Consider the following 22,129-nt stretch of genomic DNA (forward strand, 5'->3'; position numbering starts at 1 on the left):
GACCTTGACCAGTAATCAACCTGTAACCCCTTGGTGCACCAGCTGCTGCTCCAACCATTGAGCCACACTTGCCAGGGCCTAATAGAATCTTTTTAAAGTTTTATCTTAAGACCTAAATATATTGAAATTCATTGAAAAATTGATAGTCTATATTATTTCCAATCTTAATCATGTGAAAAAATAGAGAGGATTTGTTTATCACTTTATCTCTGTAGAAGCAACATTTTAATCAGAATTCCTCCCTCCCTCTTCCCTTCCCCACTGTAGTCTCTACAGAAGAATGGGTCAGTTGTAGCCATGACGGGAGATGGAGTAAATGATGCAGTTGCTCTGAAGGCTGCAGACATTGGAATCGCAATGGGTCAGACTGGCACAGATGTTTGCAAAGAGGCAGCTGACATGATCCTGGTGGATGATGATTTCCAAACCATAATGTAAGTTTCATTTCCGTATCTTCTGATTTGCATCAGAGAGACTTCTCCCATCCTTTCCTGCACTTCACCCCCAGACAATTCAGGTGGCAAAGAATTAGCAATACTTATACATTGGATGAATTAAACTATTTTAGTAGGTAAGTTAATCTTATTTTATGGTGTAGTGTGTCATTTTGGAGATAATTATTTTGTATGGAATGGAAAGGACAGAATAAATGGCAGGGCCATTCATTTAAGAAACATTTACTAAGTGTCACATTTTTCTGGCTGTAAGTGTAGTGGCGCAGCAGTGAACCTTTATGGGGCTTTTATTCTAGTTAAATTCAGGTTATCAGAAATATGCATGTGCATGGATGTATAATGAATATTAAAAATAATCAAGTTTTCATCCATACCTATTTCCTTTTATCAGTAATTGTTCATGTTGTCAGTGATACAGTTTATTAAGTTAGAGTAACTTTGTTGTTTCAGCCACAGTTTCTAATTGATTTAAGATTCTTATATAATACCTGGTGACTTCAGTTTCATTGTTCAGATTGGAGTCACCTGAATCCTGTTTTTTGGTAATCACCTATCTGCCAACCTGAGTCTTACTCATTTCAGTGATATATGCTAGTTTTATGCCCCTGGTGCTTTATTAACCCACTAGAGGCCCAGTGCACAAAATTCGTGCATGGGTACGGTCCCTAGGCCTGGCAAGCAATCAGAGCCGATCTGTGGGGTGACTGGTGGGGTAATCGAGGGGGCCCCTGCTGGCACCTGCCTTGGCTGGCCTGGTGCCGCCTCCTCACCAGCCCCATCTCCCCCCTGCCACCACCGCAGCGGGGTGATCAGCGGGACCAGCCTTCACCCGTTTTGGCTGGTCTGGGGCCTGCAGGATGGGAGCAGCTCCTGCGTTGAATGTCTGCCCCCTGGTGGTCAGTGCGCACCATAGCAACCTGTCGTTCCACCGGTCATTCAGCCATTTGTTCGATTTGCATATTAAGCTTTTATTATATAGGACTAGAGGCCTGGTGCACGAAATTCATGCACGGGGGGTGGGAAGGGTGTCTCTAAGCCCAGCCTGCACCCTCTCCAATCTAGGACCCCTTGAGGGATGTCTGACTGCCCGTTTAGGCCCGATTTCACAATCCAGGACTGCTGGCTCCCAACTGCTTGCCTGCCTGCCTTCCTGATTACCCCTAACCGCTTCTGCCTGCCAGCCTGATCACCCCCTAACCACTCCCCTGCCAGCCTGATTGATGCCTAACTGCTCCTCTGCCAGCCTGTTTGCCCCTAATTACCCTCCCTTCAGGCCTGGTCACCCCTAACTGCCCTCCCCTGCAGGCCTGGTCATCCCTAACTGCCCTCCCCTGCAGGCCTGGTTCCCCCCAACTGCTCTCCCCTGCAGGCCTGGGTCCCCCCCAACTGCCCTTCCCTGGAGGCCCGGTCACCCCCAACTTCCCTCTTCTGCCAGCCTGGTCACCCCTAACTGCCTCCCCTGCAGGCTTGATTGCCCCCAATTGCCCTCCTTTGCAGGCCTGGTCCCTCCCAACTGCTCTCTCCTGCTGGCCATCTTATGGTGGCCATCTTGTGTCCACATGGGGGCAGGATCTTTGACCACATGGGGGCAAGCATCCTGTTTGTCGGAGTGATGGTCAATTTGCATATTACTCTTTTATTAGATAGGATAGAGGCCTGGTGCATGGGTGGGGGCCAGTTGGTTTTCCCTGAAGTGTGTCCGGGATCATGGTGGGGGTTCCCTTGGGGCATGGGGCGGCCTGGGCGAGGGCCTTGTGATGGTTTGCAGGCCGGCCACGCCCCCCGGCGACCCAAGCGGAGGCCCTGGTATCTGGGATTTATTTATCTTCTACAATTGAAACTTTGTAGCCTGGAGTGGAGCCAAGCCTTCTGCTCGCTCCTTGGCGGCAGCCATTTCTGTTGGGATTCATTTATCTTGTATAATTGAAACTTTGTAGCCTGGAGTGGAGGCCTAGGCCCGCCAGGGCTGCAGAAGCTTGGCTTCCTCCATCGCCGGGGGCAACCCTAGCCTCCTGCTCTCTCCAGCTCTGTGGCTGCTGCCATTTTTGTTGGGATTTATTTATCTTCTATCATTGAAACTTTGTAGCATTGAGTGGAGGCCTAGGCCGGCAAGGGCAGGCGGAAAGCTTGGCTTCCTCCATTGCTGGGGAAACCCAAGCCTCCCTTTTGCTCTCCATGGCTGCAGCCATCTTGGTTGGGTTTATTTGCATATTCACTCCTGATTGGCTTATGGGCGTGGCTTGTAGGTGTAGCGGAGGTATGGTCAATTTGCATATTACTCTTTTATTAGATAGGATTGTGGCCTAAAGTGAAGCATGTGGGAGCTCAGGACTTAGAATTGCCAAGCTCTTATGAGGACATAAGAATTTTTTCTTTCCATTTTAGAATTGTATAACCATTTTCGAAGAAAGGAGAAATTGTTTACAAAACACATATTTTCCTACATTCAAACAAATGAATTAGATAATTTACATGAATCTTTGTATACTATATTCTTTATATAATTCTGCTCCTACATATATCTACTTATATATAGGAGCAAAAGATAGCTTAAATTCTGTAATCTTATATAACTCATTGCAGTTTATTTGCTGACATACATTAATTTAACCACTTACTTTTTATGCATCTTGAACCTTTAAGAAAAATAAATGTGGGTAAAGAAGATTATTGTTTTAGCATAAGTGTGTAGTATTGTCTTGTGTAGAAAGACAATGTGGGATTTTAACGTTGCAATATATATTTTTAAGAATAGGAATTTTAGTATTGTAAAATGAAACCAGTTTAGATAGGGCTTATTAGAAGGCTTTAATTATTGTTAGATTAATGTTTCCATATTTTTTTAATCTTAATTATGTAGAGAAAATAATAGATTCTTTTAGCAATGTATGTGTTATATCAATTGGAAAATTGTTTTCAAATTAGTGTTTTTACTGTAGATATTTTTGTTTTTGTGTGGTAATAGTTTGTCACTTAATTTTTTTTTTTAATTTCAGGTCTGCAATTGAAGAGGGTAAAGGGATTTATAATAACATTAAAAATTTTGTTAGATTCCAACTGAGCACGTAAGTTTGTAAGATGTTTGTCACCATGAGTCTTATAGATAAACTAGGGGCCCAGTGCATGAATTTGTGCACTTTGAAAGGAACTGTGGGCCTCAAGGCTGCAGTGTGTACAGGGGCGGGTCTCAGCCCATCCCCCACACCCCTGTCTGCCAGCAGCCCTGCTCCTGCCACCACTGCTCTCACGCGCTGATGGCGCCGGCTCCGCTCGCACCTGCTGATGGCGCAGAGAGATTGGGGCCGGTGACAGCAGCGGGTGCAAGCAGCGGCTGCTACCCCGATCACCCCTCAGGAGCAGGGGGAGGTGGAGAAGCCCTCGGGTGATCAGGGCCGGCAGCCACCACTCGCACCCGCTGATGGCGCCGAGTGATCGAGGCCAATGCTGGCAGTTCGGGCGCCAGCAGCGGGTGTGAGAAGCACCCCGATCGCCCCTCAGGAGCAGTGGGAGGTGGAGAAGCCCTGAGGGGCGATTGGGGCTGGCAGCCACCACTTGTACCCACTGCCAGCACCAAGCAATCAGGGCCGGCGCCAGGTGCCGGCAGTGGGTGTGAGCAGCGGCTCAGGCACTGACAGCAGGTGCGAGCAGGGCCAGCGCTGGCAGCAGGGCGGGACCGCGGCACGCGGGAACAAAGAATTTTCAGTAACCACCAGAGGCTCGCCCCAATGACAGCGACCGGCGCCCCACCTTGGTCTGTTGGCCTCACTCACCTGCTCCACCATCCTTCCGTGGCCGACATCCGCCATGTTGCGTGTGTGCCCCCTGGTGGTCAGTGCATGTCATAGTGACCGGTTGTTCGGTTGTTCCGCCATTTGGTCTATTTGCATATTAGGGTTATATATATATTAAATGAAAAGTATGATTTAAGCAGAATGCCTAGAGGCTTTCTGGGCTATCTTCCTGAGGATTGTTTAATTAAAAAATTAAAAATGGCATGTCTAATAGGTTCTTTTTAAAAAATATATTTTTATTGATTTCAGAGAGGAAGGGAGAGGGAGAGAGAGAGAGAGAGACATCAATGATGAGAGAGAATCATTAATAGGCTACCTCCTGAATGCCCCCCTCATGGGGCATCAAGCCCACAGACCCAGCATGTGCCCTTGACCAGAATTGAACACGGGACGCTTTAGTCCACAGGCTGATGCTCTATCCACTGAGCCAAACCATCTAGGGCTCTAATAGGTTCTTAATGCGATATTTAGGTGTCTATATCACCATCAAAGTATAGAAACTTTTGTGGTTTAATTAATAGTTCCTGAAATAACTAAGGTATATCAAATCTTAGTGTTTCCTCTTTTACCATTTTCCAAAAAGTAAAGGGCTTTTCTGTAGTCAAAAAAAAACAGTTACCAAAATAGTGTTGAAACTTAACTGTTATGTAGCAACAGCTATTCTGAACTCAGCTTTAAAAATCTTCCTCTATTTATTGTTGTTCCATAAATATTTTGAAAATCCTTTATTAAAATACTGTGGATTGTAAGAGTTAACTCCTGGCTTCAAAATGTTCTTGGAAATACAGGCTTTCTTTAAAAGCACAGTAATAACATGAGATTTTTAAATGCTAAAAAAAGTGGTTATTTTAATATTAGTAAGAATTATATTGTGCTGACAGATTTTTTTAAATGACTCTCATTTTTCAACAGGAGTATAGCAGCATTAACTTTAATCTCATTGGCTACATTAATGAACTTTCCTAATCCTCTCAATGCCATGCAGATTTTGTGGATCAATATTATCATGGATGGACCTCCAGCTCAGAGGTTAGAGTTTTTCATGCATAAACTAGAAAGATAAGGAAGATGTGATATCCTCATAATTAAGTTTTAAAGACTTCATTCATGAATAGCATTAGAAATATTTGCAGCAACATGTTTGTTATAAATTGTGTGATGTGTGCATATCATTTATTTTCTTTGGGTGCTCACTCATCCATTATGGATCTGAGCCTATACACTGTGTTAGATGCCCAGCCTTATGTTGAAAACAGATCAGGGCAGTCCATGTCCTCAGGAAATAAGCTTTTTGTTTCTAAGAATGGGATGAATGGAGAAATCTCTGAGTTTAGTGTTACTAGCTAGGCTTTGTTGCCAATTTTAGAGACTTTGGGAAAGTATCAAAGAACCTAAGCATCTAAGTATTTTGTTTTATAATAATGGGGCCATCGATGTCACTTCTCAATACAAAGAGTAGTCGAAACCACATTGCATTAAGGTTATTTCAAAGTCCAGTTGGTCGGTCATGTATTTGAGCCCATATTGAAATAAGTAAACTTACATGTAAATGAAATTGAACAATTTTTTTAAGTTTGACTACCAATCTCCTATTAAACTGTGCCAAATAAATAAGAGTAAAAGAGGAGAGAGTGTAAAATTTGTGGTTATTTTTGAGTAAATGTAGCCAAAATTTACTTTGTGGTTCAATACTTTGTTTTTTAAAGAAAGCATTTAGTTTCCTGGATAATTGAGGTTAATGAGGATTGAAAGTAACAAATCCAAACCTTAAAACTTGAAAGTAATTCATTTTTCTGTTTGTTTTGAAGCCTTGGAGTAGAACCAGTGGATAAAGATGTCATTCGTAAACCTCCGCGCAACTGGAAGGACAGCATTTTGACCAAAAACCTGATACTTAAAATACTTGTTTCATCAATAATCATTGTTTGTGGGACTTTATTTGTCTTCTGGCGGGAGGTATATTCACTGGATAAACTGCTTTATTAACGTATTCTATATGATAGAATTTAGTTATTTTTGTGTGTTACATGGAAGGCTGAAAAGTTAGGAGAGCTCTTTGAAAAATTTGATAAAAACATTTAAACGTAGTACAGTTTTGGTAATATTATATTTAAAGTCTTAAAAAAAAAACAAGAAAACATTTAAACATAGTTTGATTTCAGCCTTAATGGGTTATTGGAATTTCTGATTAATTTATTAAAGTAATTTAAATCTTCAGAGGACTATCAGATACAATAAAAATTGATATATGAAAATTTGGGGAGACGTTAAACTATCTGAGTCTTTAACATAGCTACTTTGTTATCAAAAAAGAAAGTTTTTTTAATATCTATTATATGGTTTGTGAGAAGGCTTTTTTACTTTATGGTGACTACAGCTATTCATTAGTTGTTTATTTATTTATTTTTAATTTTCATCCTAGGATACTAGTATGTGTTTGGGTTTTTTAAAATTGATTTTAGAGAGGTGGGGGGGGGTGCGGGGGAGAGAGAGAGAGAGAGAGAGAGAGAGAGAGAGAGAGAGCGAGAGAGATAACGAACCACCACATCGATGTGAGAGAGAAACATGGATTAGTTGTCTCCAGTATGTGCCCTGACGGGATTGAACCTGCAACCTTTGGTGTAGGGAACGAACACTCCAACCAACTGAGCCACCTGGCCAGGGCATTAGGTAACATTTAAGTGGCATATAGGAATTTATGTAGCTTACATGTTTTTATATCATAAGACTAAAGCTATTTTATCCAAATGGAAAGAAAATATTAGCCTTTTAAACACATGCAGTATTTGTCCATTAAATTCAGCCACTAAAAATCACTTTTTTCTCTTGGCAGCTACGAGACAATGTGATAACACCTCGAGACACAACAATGACCTTCACATGCTTTGTGTTTTTTGACATGTTCAATGCACTAAGTTCTAGATCCCAGGTATGCTGACTGATTCAATTAGATAGAGCACTTTCTAATTGTAAACAGGCAAGGAATATGGGTTTTTAGCTTTTCTTGATTTTGTAGCCACAGCTTATAGCCTCAGATACAGCCTTCCTCCAAACATGTATCATAATGGGGATGGGGCATTTGGGAAGATAAGCCTTACCTTTGATCAGAAGATCACAGTAAATCACTGGTGTTGTTACGTGATCTTTCTTCTTTCCATTCTCTTATTATCTGTAGCTATATGATAAGTTCAGGTTAACATCTGAGCATAGGACAAACCTCATGGGTTCTGTTAAGATGTTATTAGTCTCCTTTTAGAAGAAAGTGTTGTTAGAATATAAGAACAATTTTTTGCATATTAATCTTTTTCCATTACTTCTGTCAGTGTATCAAAACTTAGGACATTTTAAAAAAATGTTATTGTTGAAAGTATTATAGATATATCCCATTGCTTAGGACATTTTAAATTTACTTTTCTTCCCATGTTGTATCTTAAGATATGACTGATTGCCTTCTCTCAATTGAAATGCTTTAATAGGAAATAATGAGCTAAAACTTAGTAGTAGTTTTTCAGAGCATATATATTTTTTAAACTATAGTTCCATTTGAGGCCTGACTATTCATTTAATTTTTAGAGCACTTTATAAATCCTTAACTATATCTGTTATCATTTGCCATGCTAGAACTTTCCAAGTGAATTATCATTAGAGCAATTTTTGAAGATGCTATATTATTCATTTTTTATTTTATGAAAGTCAGCTTTACTTTTTCAGTACACATATAAACTAGGTTCATTCTTCAAGGAAGGTTTTTAGATTAATCTACCTTAATGAGTGCATAGAAATGACTTAGAATAATCATATACAATAAAATTTTTTAAATTTTGGAATGCTAAAATAGTTTCTATTGATTTTTATTTTTTTAAAATGTATATATAACAGCACTCTCTTAAAGAAAGCCCTTTCTTGATAAAGAAAAGTTACTTTAAAATTTACCTTTATTCATCTGAATTATTCCAAAATAATAGTTAAAATTAAGAGATTTCATGGTCCTGCCATTGTAGAATTAAATCCAGCTTATTAAAAATTAGAAGGGAATGTAATAATAAAGTAGTTTTTTCTGTGACCAAAGTGTAATAATCAAACTTTGCTTTGCCAACAGACCAAGTCTGTGTTTGAGATTGGACTCTGCAGTAATAAAATGTTTTGCTACGCAGTTCTTGGATCCATCATGGGACAGTTATTAGTTATTTACTTTCCTCCACTTCAGAAAGTTTTTCAAACTGAGAGCCTAAGTATACTGGGTAAAGCAGATGTTCTTTATAATTTATGTATTTTAGATGAATTGTTGTATTTTCTAATGCATTTGTTCTAATAAAATTTTCTCTTAAAAAGTGAAATAAGTAAATTAATGACTTGATTTGAAAAAGGAGTGTGCTCCTTTTTTTTTTTTTTAATTGGGAGAAGGTTAGGGGAGTCACTCTCCTAACTCTGGGCTTTAAAATATTTTGTAATTTTTTTCTTTTAAATTTTTATGTTATTAATTGTGAAAATCATATTCGTGTTTTCTGAAATGTAGCAAATCAAAACTTGTTAAAGAGTAATTGTTGTTTATAACTTTTCAGCCTTATGTGAAGAAGAGATTATATTTAAACTCGCTGAAACCAAATTGCTTTTCTAGAAAATTATAATTTTAATAGTTAAAATAATATTTCACTATTCTTACTTGCTAATTTGTAAGTCTTATTTTATCAAATAATAGTCTGACCCTAAAAGCAGAAAATTGTATTAAGATTATGTGGAAGATAGACATTTTTCTTTCACGTAATGTACATTAAATGTTATGGTATAGTACATTTAAAAATTTATCTTCCTATGTAAGTGTGAGGACTGATGTATTTATGGCAATGCTACTTTCAATTCTTGGATTTTTAAGCTAATTTGGATATTTATGAAAATGAGTTACACATTTTTATTATAAGTTTAAGCTTATCTTAAAAATGAACTAGTTTAGTAATGTCAGTATTTTAACTTTTATTCACATTCCTTCCTCTTAAAAAAAGAGTGGAGTTCTAAGAAGACAACAGCAATTTCTCAAGTAGTAAATAAGAGTGAGTTAGTTTGAATACTGTTGTAAAGACATGGTCTGTAAAGATAAGTTCTCCAAGGCTTTCAGATAAAATAAGCGCAAATTTCTGAATAATTTTTATATAGATGTTTTTCAATCAGGTTACTTACCACTGCTTGAATAGGCTGTGTGCTCTGTTAAATAGAAAACTCTTGATTGTGTTGCTGTGAAAGGTTATGGTTATGAGGTTATTTGTGGTTTAGGGAAAGTAGTCAGAGGACTTGGGCCCTAGTTCTCTGACTGCTGCCTTTCATAGCTAGGTGATTTTGAAAAAGTCACTTAATAACTTTGAGCCTGACTTTCCTTATTTTTATGCTGAGGCTGATGATACCTCATGGAATGGTTTGAAACAATGTATTTTAAAACCTGTGATAAAATGTTAGAAAAATGTAAGCTATTAAGTTTCAAAGAATTATAAAACCCAATTTATTTTCTCTTGCAGATCTGCTGTTTCTTTTGGGTCTCACCTCATCAGTGTGCATAGTGGCGGAAATTATAAAGAAAGTTGAGAGGAGCAGGGAAAAGATTCAGAAGCATGTTAGTTCAACATCGTCGTCTTTTCTTGAAGTATGATGCATATTGCATTCTTTTATTTTTGCAAACTAGGAATTGCAGTTTGAGGATCATTTAGAAGGGCAAATTCAAGAGGATAATGAAGATTTGAGAACTTTTTAACTTTTCATTGACTAAAAATAAGCATTAATGCTAAAGACTTGATTGAAGACTTTAACCTGCTGACAGTCCCAAATGAAATTATGTAACTTTGATAACACATTCCTTGATTTAAATTGGCTTTTGAGATTGAGGGGAACTTTATAAAGCATATGGGCATTTATTTAATAAAAAAAAAAAAAAAGGTGAAACCTAAACCACTTAAAGAGGTCTAATAATACAAATACACTGTCTATCTTAGATAGATATAAATATTTTTTTTTAATTTTTAAATATTGTACTATTTATGGTGGTGGGGCTTTCTTACTAATACACAAATAAATTTAATCATTTCAAAGGCATTCTATTCGGTTTAGAAGTTGATTCCCAGGAGTGCCATATTTCAGCTACTGTATTTCCTTTTTTCTGCAATGTAAGCAGCTCAGATACCTTGTGTTACCATTTTTGTATCTCACGTTTTTTGCACAGGATGTGACCACTGTCAGATCACTGTTCTTTTCTTTCTTTTTGTGACTGAAAAGCCTATACTGCAATTTGAAGTAAATGTTTGCTTTTCATAGTAAATATAAATGGTTGCTTATTTTCCCCCAGGTATGAGTCTTTGGTATATCAAAATTAATATAGGGCTATCAATGGCATTCTAGTTAGATTAGTCGTGTGTGTAGTTAACAGTCAAAGATTCAAAAATATTTAAGACCGATTGGGCTTAAATTTACAAAAAATTAACATGTAATGCCTTCTTTTAGAGTTAAATATAAATATACACTTTATCAGATACTATTTTGTCATCCCCTATATATAAATTCAAGTACCATACCCGAATAACTGAATTTATTTTTATTTTTAATGTCCTTTTAAGTATCTTTCTTAGGAAGTTTAGAGTTTTATACTTAAGAATTAAAAAGCCTTAAGACCAAACAGGTGGTTTCAGAACCAGGGTCTGTGTGGAAGGTTCCATGCTGGCCTTGCTCTTCATGTATCTGCAGCCTGTCGGGCCTGCAGCCCAGCCCTGTTCCTTCTCCTACTTATTCCTGACTTCTTTCTTTTTACTGGGTGTGCTAGAGAAATTGATAGACTTGCTCTTGTATTGCCATCAGTTTTTAGGATAGTTTGATGAGGTGTAGGTAATTTATTTAGAATGTATGACAAATTTGGGTCAGACATTCAAAATTACAAATCCATTTTCCTGTTGACTTCCTTTCTGAAACAAATGGCTCTTAAATATGGTGTTTAATTCTTCCTGAAGCGAGTGAGTTTCATATTTTATAATTATTATTTATTTTCTAAACTTTTAGGATAAACCAGTGTAGTTTTTTATCACCAATATTAAACTGCGAATGTTAACACTAAAATATTGTTATTAATAATAGGGAAAATATCTATACTTTCAGTCCTTGTTAGTGAAACAGTTGAGTATAAGGAGCTGAGACATTTGCAGTTTAGTCTGCTTTACCCTTTAAGGTTCAGTAGTCCAAAAGAAAAAGAAAAAAAGACTCAATAGTCAGATAGCTAGAACAAGAAAGCCATTGTCTAATCAGCTTTATTTTTAGTGACATGATGTCTCACTCCTAAATTTTATAATGACTTTTCTTATTTGTTATAAAGACTTGAAATATATATTGAGTGCACATTAGTCTTTTGCTTTGGCATTGTAGGTTCAGAGTATGATTCGTATGAAATAAATATGCCTGTTCTTTTGTTTGGTTTTTGAACAACAACAAAAAAAGATTTCATAAGTTAATGACCTTGCAGTTGGGATTGTTAATATTAAAAACATATGGTGTTTAAGATAACAGAAATTAGGCAGTACTCATACTACATAGAATCTGTAATTTAAAGAGAACTGAAATGTGCAGTACAGATCCACTATATCCAGGTTTTAGTTTTCCATAGTGCAACAACAAATTAGAATATTTGTATATATATCTTCAATAGTATATTATCCAAATTAGCATGGGTAATTTAAATGCTTTAGTATCTAAATTTTTATTTTTTAACCTCATTTTTCAGTCCTAGGACTTGCTAGAGTTCCTAATAATACTAAATTACTTGATATTTTGCTGTTAGACTACCTCATGATGTTATTTGGCCCCAAAGTGATTAAACACCAGGGAAGTAAAGAAAGGAATTGAAATAACTCATAGTTCTTAGATGATTAAAACTGGCTGCAAAGAAACAAGGCTTAGTGTGTTCTCTAACGTTTTACTAGTTCATGATCCAGAGAGGAAACAGAAAGAAACCAGGCAACCTAAGCCTCTTGCCACCCCCTCAGCATACAGACTTTATTTAATAGCTGTGACCACACTCAACAGGATAAAACACATTTTTTTTTTACCTTTCATACTTTTGCAAGGTACATCTTTTACATTGGTAGTCTTTCTGAAATCACTTTAAATTTTTATCTCTTTTATGTAGGACATAAAGGGAGTATTGGTCACACTTAAAATAGTTTCTCAATGAAATGAATTGGTAGCAAACAATAATAAATATCTTACCTAAGAACCTTAATTAACTTTACCTTGCTTTCTGCCTTTGTCATTTGGCAATTCATGAACATTTTACTTCCACATATGACTCACCCAAAACTTTAGGAGCTGGAGTGCACTAGGAATAGGAAGGTGATGGCATCCGTGCCCTTGTGTGGCTCATGGACACGCTTAGCAGGGGATATAACTGTTACCAAGCTGTTTCATGAAAGATAGTAATGCACATTTATTTTAAATATATATATACTAGAGGCCCGTTGCACGATATTCGTGCAAGAATAGGCCTTCCTTCCCCTGGCTTCACTCCCAGCCGCCCGGGAGCCGGCAAGTCCTCGCTTCTGTCTGGAGCACCACTCCAGTAGCTCCCTCCACCGCCCCCTTCCCCTCATAGCAGGCTCCCAGCCTGCATATGCAAATTAACCTCCATCTTTGTTGGGTTAATTTGCATACTTACTCTAATTGGCTGTGGGCGTGGCGGAGTGATGGTTAATTTGCATGTTAATCTTTTATTAGGTAAGATAACATTAAAATGAATCTAGCACACATTTTACTGGCAGTTTACCTTGACATTGGCATTTTGAGATCTTTGAAATGCCTTTTTAGACTAAGCTGCAAGCCAAACAGTAGCTGATTTGCATACTAAAATGTGATGTGGGTAAATAGTAATCCTAATGGGTAAGTAACCAGACAGACATACCATCCTGATAATTAGGTGTCCTTGAGCTCAGTTAGCACTTGATATGGTTATTGACTCTCATAGGACAGCCTTATTTGGGATTTTGGTTTTTAGAGTTGGTTATTGTTAACAATTGGATAATGATTAACCAGTCCTTGATATTAATCTATATATGTAAAAGCCTAAGTGACCATTATGCCCAGCTGACAGACAACCTGACGATCGGCTGGTAACTGATGCGCACTGACCACCAGGGGGAAGACGCTCAACGCAGGAGCTTCCCCCTGGTGGTCAGTGCTCTCCCACAGCCAACCTCCCACAGCCGCCAACCTCCCGCGGTCCCTTCCCTGGCCGGCTGGCCCTGTTCAGCCCCGATTGCTGGCGGGACTCCGGCCTCTAGTGTGGATATAATAGTTTGAAAATATTGTTGTAGGTTTAGATTTATGAAGAAATAAGAGGTAGTTTCTTGCCTTTAGGAAGTCCTCAATCTTAACACATTATGGACAGATCATAAGAATTCTCATGTTTTCTGTTCTAAGGCTTGTGGCCAATCACGAGACTTCTTTAAAGAGATATTAGCTTGTAAGAACATGTAATAAATAACTTAAAAATGCAGTGGGTATTTAATTTTAAAGCGTGCCTTTAACATTGATGTAAAACATTTTTTGTACTCGTTCAATAGAAAATTACCTGGCCACTGAGTAAAGCTAGCAATAAAACTACTGGTCTGCAATGTGTTAACTCTGGAGAACAAAGTGAAATACTTCCAATACAATGGTAAATGCTGACCCAAATGCTTTAGTAGCCAAAGGAGAGAAGTAACTTCACTGGAGGAATTTCCCACATTTCCCAGGACTAGTGGCATCTGACTCAGGCCTTAAGTGGGAATCTCCAGCCAAGAAGCAGCAGGATATTACGACCAATGGCAAAGCCTCTGCAGGGGTGTTGGTGGGAACCATAAGGAGTTGGGCTGCTCAGGCATGAAATATGTAATGTGAGGCTTAGACAGCTAGACAGGAGCCTCGTGGAAAAATAAAAGACTTGTAACATGCTAGAGGATTTCAAGAGTGTGATATGAGTAGATTTTTGTCTTGTAACGTGATGATGGAAGCACAGAGGGTTGATTATAAAAACAAAACTAGGAGACTGACTAGAATATTGTAGAAGCTTAAGGGGTTGAGCTGTGGCAGTCACTATGGAGAGAAAGTCATAAAATACCTATCTTCTAAGAGATAGCATTGACCTGACCAGACAGAAAAGGAAAAGGTGGAAGGTACTCCAGTTTCTGGCTCTCAGCCTTCAGTGGGACACAGGTCAATTTGAAATGTGAGTTTTGTGGTGTCCTTGAGATTTGCCAAGGGACATGTTAGATGAGGTCTCTAGAACAGAATGAATTAAAGCCATGACTGACTAATAATGTAGTAGGAAAATAATTTCATGTTAGAAGCATCTCCTCCCCTCCCCCTCGTAAAAGTAAAGCAGTAAATGAATATAAACTTGGCTTTGACAGAATAAGGTATTTTTTTGAAAGTAGAAGAATCAGCAGTTATGTAAAGTCAGGCTCCTTTGTTATAGAGTTTTCAAAATGAATCTGTTATTAAGGTACCTCACAGACCACCTGTGGCCCTCAGACCACTGATTGGCGACCGCTGCTCCAAAGGTTTCCTTAAACCTGCAGTCGCCAACCTTTCGGACCTCATGGACCACCAGTGGTCCACTGGTTGGCGACCACTGAACTAGAAAACATTGGTAACATTTTTGTCATGTTTGCAGTAAGACACTTTCTTAAGAGGTGAGAAAATGTATACAACAAAGAACTGTATAGCTTGGACTGAAATTTGCTGTGGATGGAAACCCAATAAGTGACTAGCATTAACATTAGAAAATAGCTACTTGCTCCAAACAAGTTATTTATGGTAGGAAAGTAGAAATCTTTTATTTATTTATTTCCATCTTACTCATAATTCTTCCTTGGATCTTTTAGCCTCATATGCCACACAGTGTGCCAACACAGTCCACTTACTGGTCTTTTTGGACACTACTCCTTAAATTTAAAATCCTTTTTCCTTGCCTCAATTTTGAGGATCAGAATTTTTACCTGTTTTTCAAAGACCAGCTGAAGAGGCAACCTGGCTGCCTTTCCAGATTGCGGTAAAGGCGCGCGCACGCATGTGTTTGTGTGTGTGTGTGTGTGTGTGTGTGTGTGTGTGTGTGTGTGTGTAGTACAGTTTCTTGTAAATACTGTTAAGTATAAATGCAGCCATAAGTTTGGATATAAAATTGTGGGATTTTATTTTTTAGAAAGCATTAAAAATTTAAGTCCAAGCCACTTCATTGATAAATCTAGGCAGAAATTTGATCTTTTTTTATTCAAAATAAATTTAAGTTGTGAAATTTGGGGAGAGACGTGAAAAATATTTGAGCTATTAGTTTTTTGGTTGCCATTTGTTGATTTTTAATTTTAATTGAATTTATTGGGGTGATACTGTTTAATAAGATTATATAAGTTTCAAGTGTACAGTTCTATAATACATCATCTGTATATTGTATTGTGTTGAGCCATTAGTTTTGATCCTTATATGTTTTTTCTAATCTAAACATACCAACGTTCCTGTGTACACATGAGCATAGCTCCCTGTATTTGTACAGCCGTTCCAGGTAGCAGTGTTCATGTGCAGATCACTGTATACACTTGACTTTGCCATTTCTTTTCCTTTTTGCTCAAGTCTAGCCAAATTGACAAATATCCTGCAAAGTCCACATTTCTGTGGTGGCCCCATTGCTGATCGGCCTGGCAGAACTGCCTTTCAGATCTAAATCAAGGTTGCCTTATCACCGTTATTTCTTCAGCAATATTGCATTGTTCTGTTTAGTAACCCTCTGAGTAGAAACCACATCTCACAGTATTAATACACAGTGCTGGAAATTGGGCACATTTTTCTACATGAGCCTAGAGGTCCATTTTTGGGTTCTGAGTGACGCACACTGAATTTCTAGCTTTTGAATTCTAAACAAAATATGCTTTTAAAAACAGTTTATAAAAAAAATGCATATCCACTCAGCTCTATTCAAAGTAATTTTCTACTCAGGCCTTCCGATGCTAAGTATACTGAAGTCCACATTAGTTGAGAAGTGACAGTTTGGTGCCATCTTATGGTCATAAAGAAAATACTGTAATGCCTTGACCATTTGCTCTTTTTCATGAAGTCTGCATCTTAGAAGCATAGTATAAAAGAACTTACGCGAATCTTAGAAAATATTATCCTTGGAGTGATATATAGCAGCCCTCCCCGCCATATAAGTGGTTATAGAAAATCTAGGCTTGATAGGAAAGATATGATAAACCTTACATTTAAGCATTATTAGATCAGTTTTATGGAGTTAAAAATAAGTATGTTTTTATGTTCTATTCTCACATTCATCCATATCATTGCAAGATAGAATTTGCACTAGAATTTGTAAATGTCTACATGGAGCAGATCTGGTGGCTCATGAATTAGCTAGAGGTGTTACAAGTTAGAGAAACAATTTATTTTATTTTCTCACTTGAGGCCTCGTGCACAGATTAGTGCACCAGTGGGGTCCCTTGGACTGGCCTATGGGGATCGGGCCAAAACCAGCTCCCTGATATCCCCCAAGGGGTCCCAGATTATGAGAGGGCACAGGCCAGGTCGAGGGACTCCACTGATGCACAACTGGGGCCAGGGAGGGACCGCAGGAGGGCTCCATGGTGTGTTTGGCCCATCTCGCCCAGTCCTGATTGGCCGGACCCCAGCAGCAAGCTAACCTACCGGTCAGTGCATGTCATAGCAACTGGTCAAATGGTTGAATGAACGGTCAGACACAACATATTAGGCTTTTATTATATAGGATTACCTCCCTAACTCACCCCCATGGGGCTATTGAATTTAGTTTTGAGGTTGACAAAGTATAGTATGCAGGCCAACTCTGCTGTTGGATTTGTAAAATTTTCTTGAAACAGCTATACACATTTATTTACCTACTAAAGGCCCAGTGCACGAAATTCGTGTACAGGTAGGGTCCTTAGGCCTGGCCGACGATCAGGGCCAATCTATGGGGTGACCAGCAGGGCAATTGGAGGGTCCCTGCTGGCACCCACCTTGGCTGGCCTGGGACCTGTGGGCTGGGGGCAGCTCCTGTGTTGAGCGCCTGCCCCCTGGTGGTCAGTGCACATCATACTGGTCAGTGTGCGTCACAGTGGTCATTGCAGTTGTTCTGCTGTTTGGTTGATTTGCGTGTTAGGCTTTTATTATATAGGACTAGAGGCCTAGTGCACGAAATTGTGCACTCGGTGGGGGGCGGGGGGTTCCCTCAGCCCAGCCTGTTCCCTCTCGCAGTCTAGGAGCCCTCAGGGGATGTCCAGCTGATGGGGAGTGGGCCTAAGCTGTCAGTTGGACATCCTTAGCGCTGCCGCAGAGGCGGGAGAGGCTTCTGCAGAGGTGGGAGAGGCTCCCGCCACCGCTGCATGCTTGCCAGCTGTGAGCCTGGCTTCTGGAGCACTGACCACCAGGGGGCAGCTTCTGCATTGAGTGTCTGCCCCCTGGTGGTCAGTGCGTGTCATAGTGTCCGGTCATTCTGCCGTTTGGTTGATTTGCATATTAGCCTTTTATTATATAGGATTGTTTATCACTGCTTGCATGTTATAACAGTTGAGGTGTTGCAACAGAGACCATATGGACCGACTGCACCTAAAACAATTTACTTTCTGGCGCTTTACAGACAAGGTTGCCTACTCATGTATTCAAAAGGAGGAAAATAGACCTATGCATTGCATCCCAGTGGACCAGAAAAGAGGGGGCATCAATTTCATCTCTCTTCCAGTCTCCCAACAGGATGTTCTCTTTGGGATGGATGCACTTGATACCAGACTTGGTATCAGTGACTCTGAGTATCCAAAAAGGCTCCTGTGTGGAGAAAGTCAGAGTCTCAGTCTGTTCTCAGAACATCTTGCTTAGGGAAGACAAAATTTTGTAGTAGGAGAAACCAAAATATCCTATCAGCCAAGTCTTAGTGAAAAATGCAATCTCTAATTTATTTTCCAGGAATAGAACATTCTAAACCCATGGTCAGCACACTGCGGCTCCCGAGCCACATGCGGCTCTTTGGCCCCTTGAGTGTGGCTCTTCCACAAAATACCACGGCCTGGGCGAGTCTATTTTGAAGAAATGGCATTAGAACAAGTTTAAGTTTAAAAAATTTGGCTCTCAAAAGAAATTTCAATCGCTGTACTGTTGATATTTGGCTCTGTTGACTAATGAGTTTGCCGACCACTGTTATAAACCAAAACATATTTGCCTCGTATTTTCATATTTCTAAGGTAAAGTTATGACAGTATTTCTTAGTGAATTTCTCTTATAGTCCACCCTTTTCTTGCCCACATCCCTTAATTGCTTTAAAAAATACATTATGGTTATAGGGTCAATTTCATTAGTTTTTCTTTAAAAAACAACTTGCATAAATATGGGAGCTTGAAGGGCTACAGTACTTTGTTTTGGGAACTTGGGTTTGTAGTTGTCACCATTCCCAGATTTCAAAACCAAAGGCACCCCACCCACCATTTTACCTCTTGTTTTCCATAGTTTCCTGGGACAAGACAAGGGAACGTCAAAAGCTTGCTTTCTTTATGCCATCCTTTCTTGAGGCTTCAATTATTACAGGCATTTCTGACTATAATAGTACAGCATACTTATTGGAGATATATGTAAATAGAGAAGAGGAAAACATTTCATAATCTCAATCTCCAAAGCTAGGCTCCAGGCATATATCCAGCTGCTCAGCAGATGACTTCACTTAGGCTCCTAGAAGGTAATGTCTTAACATATCCACAGCAGAAACCCTGATTCTCCCACTTTTTAACTATACCCCATCCCACACGAATAAATGATAGCTGGACAGGAAATCTGAAAACAGAAGGTTCCCGCCAGTATTTTAATGAAGGCATAATGATGCTGATTGCCTATAGGAGTTCTCACTGGCACATCTACAAACCCCATTTTTAAGAGTAATGTTAATATGTATTTACTCAAAATAATGTTTCCACATAAGAGCAAGTTTACCTGCTAACAGGTAGATTAATCCATCTGATAACCCCTCTTCTATCATGAAAGTAATTACTCTGTATTTTTTTTAAGATATATTTTATTGATTTTTTACAGAGAGGAAGAGAGAGGGATAGAGAGCTAGAAACATCGATGAGAGAGAAACATCAATCAGCTGCCTCCTGCACACCCCCTACCGGGGATGTGCCCGCAACCAAGGTACATGCCCTTGACCGGAATCGAACCCGGGACCCTTGAGTCCGCAGGCCGACGCTCTATCCACTGAGCCAAACCGGTTTCGGCAATTACTCTGTATTGACAGCAAGCATTGAGACACTGTAAAGTAGACATGTTTTTCCTGCCCACATTCCTTAATTAATTCCTCTGTAATGTGTAACACACGTGAACCAGACAGAGGAAGATATGGGGACAGTAATGCCTAGATGGATACATGCAGTTTTTCAAAAAACAGCACTTCAGTTAATCCTCCAGAAGGCACTATACTGTATGTAACAGTGCTCCTGGGACGTTTTCCTAATCTTGTATGGTAGCTAACATGATGCATAATTTTTCACAGAGAAATGACTCAGAGTCATAAATGATCAAATATCTAATATTGATATATTTTGATTGGCTTTTTATCCCCTAAAACATTCCTATGTTTTCCCTGATTCTGATGACAATAGGTTATATTGTACACAGAAATCAAGTATCTCCAAAGTAGTAATGAGAAAATTGATTCTTAAACACATATACATGTATATGTATGTGTGTGTGTGTGTGTGTGTGTGTGTGTGTGTGTGTATACATATATAAAGTTTTATTGGAACACAGCACACATTTACACATAAATACATAGAGAAACACACACATAAATAAAGAGTGAAAGGTTTAGTCTTTTTAACCAGACATCTAAATGTTATCAAGACTTATGCATTGCAACATGTTCATGTGAAATTTTTTTCTCTCCCTGAAAACTGAATCTAGTGAAACTAGCTAGAAATACTTTTCTATTTATATATAGTCTCATCTGTTTCCCATTTTAACAGACTGGTATATCGCCTGGTGCACTCATGCTTCTCAATTTTATTTTATTTATTTACTAGAGGCCTGATGCATGAAGATTCGTGCAAAATGGGCCTTCCTTCCCCTGGCTGCTGGCACTGCCTTTGATCTGGCTGGAGCCGCCAATTTGCTTGGGCCCGGAGCCGCCTTTCCGCCTTCCCATGCTGCCCAGAGCAGCTGGGACGGGGCGGAACACAAACTCGGCGTCTGCATATGCAAATTAATCCACCATCTTTGTTGGGTTAATTTGCATACTCACTCCTGATTGGCTGGTGGGCATCACAAAGGTACAGTCAATTTGCATCTTATTCTTTTATTAGTGTAGATTTTTTAAAAATATATTTTACTGATTTTTTACAGAGAGGAAGGGAGAGGGATAGAGAGCTAGAAACACCGATGAGAGAGAAACATCGACCAGCTGCCTCTTGCACACCTCCTACTGGGGATGTGCCCGCAACTAAGGTACATGCCCTTGACCGGAATTGAACCTGGGACCCTTCAGTCCACAGGCCGACGCTCTATCCACTGAGCCAAACCAGTCAGGGCTTGATTTTTATTTATTTATTTTGTTTTATTCATCTTCACCCGAGAATATTTTTCCATTGATTTTTTTAGAAAGAGTGGAAGGGAGGGGGACAGACAGAGAGAAACATTGATGTGAGAGAAACAAATTGATTGGCTGCCTCCTGCACACATCCCTGACCTTGGCTGAGGATCAAGCCTGCAACCCAAGTATGCACCCTTGACTAGAATTGAACCCAGGACCCTTCAGCTTGCAGGCCAATGCTCTATCCACTAAGCCAAGCTGGCTAGGGCGCCTCTCAATTTTAAAATCTTTTTTGCACATGGTTCTCATTTTAGAAGTTTTATAGCTAAATGGGCTTGAATTTTAACATTATTCATAACTGGAAAGAAATGGCAAAGCTACTTGTCCTGTATGGCTAATACAGTTGTTGCAGAAAGTGGGAGGCATCTTTTTAATATATCTGTCCAACATATACCCCACAACACCTTGTGAAAAGCACTAAGGACAGTATGGAGTAGGTACTAGTGAGAGTTTGTCCTTTTCTCCTGCCTGGTCTTGGGGGTGACTACATTCCAGGTGCTGCCCTGGGTTCATGTTGTGCCAGCCAAACAGCATGTGCTAGAGAGGGGCACCCAGTGAACTCTGGAAACCTAAGGGGGAAAACTGGGTTTGGCCTCCTTAGGATTATTCTTTAGGGCCAGGAAATAACCCTGGCAGTTGCAGGAAGAGGACATTTCCCAGAAGTGATAAGATCTGCTATTAGTTTTTTCCTATCTGTAAACACATCCAGGGATCTTTCAAATTGGGTTTTAAAGCACTGCAGAAAACGCCTTGACAAAGCAAAAGGGCAGGAAGGGCACAAGTCCTCACATGGGCACAGCTCCTTTGGTCTTTTTTCATTCTTTTCTGAGGTTGAGCTTGGCTGCCTATTCACATTCTCTTGGCACCTCTGCACTCGGCAGTGTGGCTTTAGCCTAACAGCTCTGCTGAAACTGCTCAACATTCTCATGTTCCGGTCCTCATCTCAGCCAGAGTTGATAGTGTTGACCTCCTTTGCATCTGCAAAATTCTATTAGCTCTGGAATCTCTGGTGCCTTGATTTTTCAGCTCAGCGCTCTCACTTTTCCCAGATCCCTTGCTTTGCTCTTGGTTTTCATGGATGGATGTAAAAATCATTTATTGCATGTTTTTAGTACCAGGCACTGTGCTATGTAACTTAAAGGTACATGTCATTTTATCTGTAGGTAATCGTTTGAACTATTCTGATCCCATTTTACAGATAGGGTAACAGGCATAATCATGGATTCATTTGTGCAAACAGGAGAAAAAGACAA

At 39.3% G+C, this 22,129-nt stretch overlaps 1 protein-coding gene across 3 annotated transcripts in view; it reads left to right on the forward strand.

The window, feature by feature from the left end:
* ATP2C1 (ATPase secretory pathway Ca2+ transporting 1) overlaps positions 1-22,129 on the forward strand; it is a 133,359-nt gene that overhangs the window by 107,774 nt on the left and 3,456 nt on the right. The window contains exons 21-28 of one of the 3 annotated variants that reach the window (XM_079795654.1): positions 268-434; positions 3,452-3,520; positions 5,159-5,275; positions 6,055-6,202; positions 7,080-7,175; positions 8,346-8,487; positions 9,754-9,878; positions 17,886-18,251. In XM_079795654.1, the coding sequence (XP_079651780.1) occupies positions 268-434; positions 3,452-3,520; positions 5,159-5,275; positions 6,055-6,202; positions 7,080-7,175; positions 8,346-8,487; positions 9,754-9,878; positions 17,886-18,140 (1,119 nt within the window). In that variant the 3' untranslated portion in view covers positions 18,141-18,251. Of the gene's footprint in view, positions 1-267; positions 435-3,451; positions 3,521-5,158; positions 5,276-6,054; positions 6,203-7,079; positions 7,176-8,345; positions 8,488-9,753; positions 10,576-17,885; positions 18,252-22,129 lie in introns of those variants that run through there. The other 2 variants (XM_079795652.1, XM_079795653.1) reach the window with 2 other exon arrangements.

The sequence above is a fragment of the Cnephaeus nilssonii genome (assembly GCF_951640355.1).
Source record: "Cnephaeus nilssonii genome assembly, chromosome: 17".
NCBI lineage: Eukaryota > Metazoa > Chordata > Mammalia > Chiroptera > Vespertilionidae > Cnephaeus > Cnephaeus nilssonii.